This window comes from Alligator sinensis, unplaced genomic scaffold (assembly GCF_000455745.1).
Source record: "Alligator sinensis unplaced genomic scaffold, ASM45574v1 scaffold1531_1, whole genome shotgun sequence".
NCBI lineage: Eukaryota > Metazoa > Chordata > Crocodylia > Alligatoridae > Alligator > Alligator sinensis.
The window spans coordinates 264,559-267,258 of record NW_005843164.1 but is presented as its reverse complement, the minus strand read 5'-3'; the positions used below and the strand labels follow the sequence as shown (position 1 = coordinate 267,258).

Here is a 2,700-nt window from a genome sequence, read left to right as displayed (position 1 = left end):
GGGTGACTGCTTGTGGGCAGGCACAGCCTTGGTGAGGGGGTGTGGCATCAACAGACCACACCCCAGCTGAATCATAGCCCACCCCTTAAAGGGACAGAGTACTCTAGGGGGTCATTTGCATTTCCCCCAAGAGGAAGAGTGTGACACCCACAGACCCCAAACCCCATCCCCCACTGATTAACAGCCCCCACAAAGGGCCAGTGCTTCCAAGGAGTGTTTCCTTTTATCAAGGAAGGGGAAAACGGATGGAAAACCCCTTGGACCTTACCTTGTGGGGTAGGAGTAGGTGCTTGGAGCATGGTGGCTGTGATGGCGGCGCTGTTCTGGCCTAGCGGTGGCCCCAATGGTGGGGCTGGGGGCCTGGCAGGGGGCAGCACCGGCCCCGCAGGGAGGGGCAGGGAGGTAGCGACGGACAATGGGTGGGGCAGGGTGGGTGGCTGCACAGGCCCCGGCAACATGGGGCCCAGAGGTTGTAGGGGCAGATGGGTGGTGATGGGTAGCGGAGCCATGCCCTCAGGCAGCAGGGGGCGCTGCGGCGGAGCTGGGGGCCGCGGGCTGTTAACTAGCACCACTGTGCGGTTCTCCGGCTTGGCTGATGGCTGCAGCATCCTGTGAGGGAGATGCCCAGTGAGGTGGGGGGGGGGAAAACTGGGGTCAGCCTTGATCTCCACTTCGTGAGGTGGGGAACCCAGACATCCAGGCTCCTAGCCCACCCCAGCTCTCACCAACCAGCCCCCACATCCCTCCCAGAGAACCCAGGAGAGTCCAGGCTCCAGGTCCCCTGCTATTACCCTCCAGCCCCAACTCCACTCCTGGAAAAATCAAGCATTTGGGCTCCCAGCCTCCCTGCTCTCACCCCTTCCAGCCCCTGCTCCCCTGCCAGGAAACCCAGGCATCCAGGCCGCCGGTACCTGTTGACTTTCATCTTGACGGGCTTGGGCCGGGGTGGGGGGTCGGGGGACTCAGCAATCTCCTCGATGAGCTTGCGCGTCACCTTCCACTTGGGCAGGAAAGTGTCGGTCTCGTAGCGTGACACCCGGCCCTCCATGTTGATCAGGTCAAACATGCCCATGTCCACATGCTGCCAGGGGCAATGCCCAATCAGTGGAAGCCCCTGCCTCCTGGCTCCACCCCCTGCCCTGGATGGGAAAGGTCTACTCCCCAATTTATGGCTATGTTGCAGCCAGCTCTGGGGTGGAGCAGGCTGCAAATGGCTAAGTATATTGCTATATAATAAACACCTGTGGGGGTAGCGCTCCCTCTTAGAGGGAAAATCCCTGACCCCTCTCCACTCCTAGATCAGGGACTAAACAGTAAAGAATGCCAGTACCCTCCCAGAGAACCAGGCATCTGGTTCACCCCCCCCGCACAAAGAACCCAGGTCCACCTGATCTTAACTCTCCAGGCCCCACTCCTCTCTCGGAGTACCCTGGAGTCTGGGCAAGCAGCCTTCCCCCTACCCCCAACAGCTCTCACCCACTGGTGCCCAGTCCTATCCCAGGGAACGCAGCCCCCAAGACACTCCAACCCTTAGGCCCCACTCTCCTTCCTACAGAACTCGCCCCCAGTCCCCACTCTCCTCCCAGAGAACCCAAGCATTCAGGCTCTTAGCCGCCCCGAGCTCTCATCTATCAGACATCACGAACTGCCCTCCTGGTCCCATAACCTGGCTGGTGTCCCGCAAAGCAGGCCAGGATCAGGGCCCGACCGAGGGGAGCCACATTGCGGCCAGCTCTGGGGTGGAACAGGCAGGAAACGACCGAGTGGAACAAGACGCCAGGGGTGCCTACCTTGAAGGGGTGGTGGTCGAGGGCAGTGAGGACGAGGGAGGCGGTGGTGTAGCAGATGCCCTGGGTGATGAAGGGGGAGTGGATGGGCCGTGGGTCGAAGAGGTTGGGGTGGTTGCAGACCTTGCGCAGCTGCATCAGGATGTTGATGACGCTCATGAAGTGCCCCGTGGCCAGCGTCTCCTTGGTGCTGGGGAGGGGGGACGGGGGACAGAGAGCCCGGTTGGCTGTGGAACCGGGAGCTACCCTAGGCCCGGCCCCTGGATGCAGCTGGCTCTGGGGTGTGGCCAAGTATAACAGCTGTGGCCGGCTCTGCGGTGGGCGCCGGGGCCGGGTGTAATTGAGCTGTGGCCGGCTCTGGGGTGGGCAGTGGGAACTGGGTACAACATGGCTGTAGAATCCAAGCTCCCGTCCCCTAAGCCGCACTGCCCTCCCAGAGGACCCAGGCATCCGGCCCCCGCACTCACGTGGCCTGGGCCATGAAGTCGTCATAGAGGAAGCGCTGGCGCTTGGACAGGCGGCACTTGATGACATGCTCGTACTTCTTGGGCATCTGCTTCTCCACATCCACCTTCACCCGCCGCAGCAGGAAGGGGCGTAGAACCTGGGTTGGGGGGCACATCAGTATTAGGGGATACATGGCTAGAGGATCCCCCAACCTAGCTGGGACAGGCAGCCTAGTAGAACCCAGATGTCCAGGTTCTCAGCTCCCCACCCTGCTCCCACCTGCCAGCCACACCCCCTCCTAGAAAACCCAGGCGTCTGGGCTCCCAGCTCCCCTGTTCTCACTCCCCTCCCAAAGAACTCAGGCATTCAGATTTCCACTCCCTACCTGCTCCCACCCACTAGCCCCAAGAACCCAGGCATCTGGGTTCCCAGTGCCGCCCCCACCCCGGACTGGACATACTGGGAT

At 61.9% G+C, this 2,700-nt stretch overlaps 1 protein-coding gene across 1 annotated transcript in view; it reads right to left on the bottom strand.

Moving 5' to 3' along the window:
* The window catches only part of SRCAP (Snf2 related CREBBP activator protein), a 33,186-nt gene that overhangs the window by 15,678 nt on the left and 14,808 nt on the right, over positions 1 to 2,700 (bottom strand). The window contains exons 17-20 of the mRNA XM_025194133.1: positions 2,255 to 2,391; positions 1,791 to 1,977; positions 912 to 1,081; positions 269 to 609 (exon numbers count right to left, since the gene is read on the bottom strand). Of these exons, the coding sequence (XP_025049918.1) occupies positions 269 to 609; positions 912 to 1,081; positions 1,791 to 1,977; positions 2,255 to 2,391 (835 nt within the window). The remainder of the gene's footprint in view (positions 1 to 268; positions 610 to 911; positions 1,082 to 1,790; positions 1,978 to 2,254; positions 2,392 to 2,700) is intronic.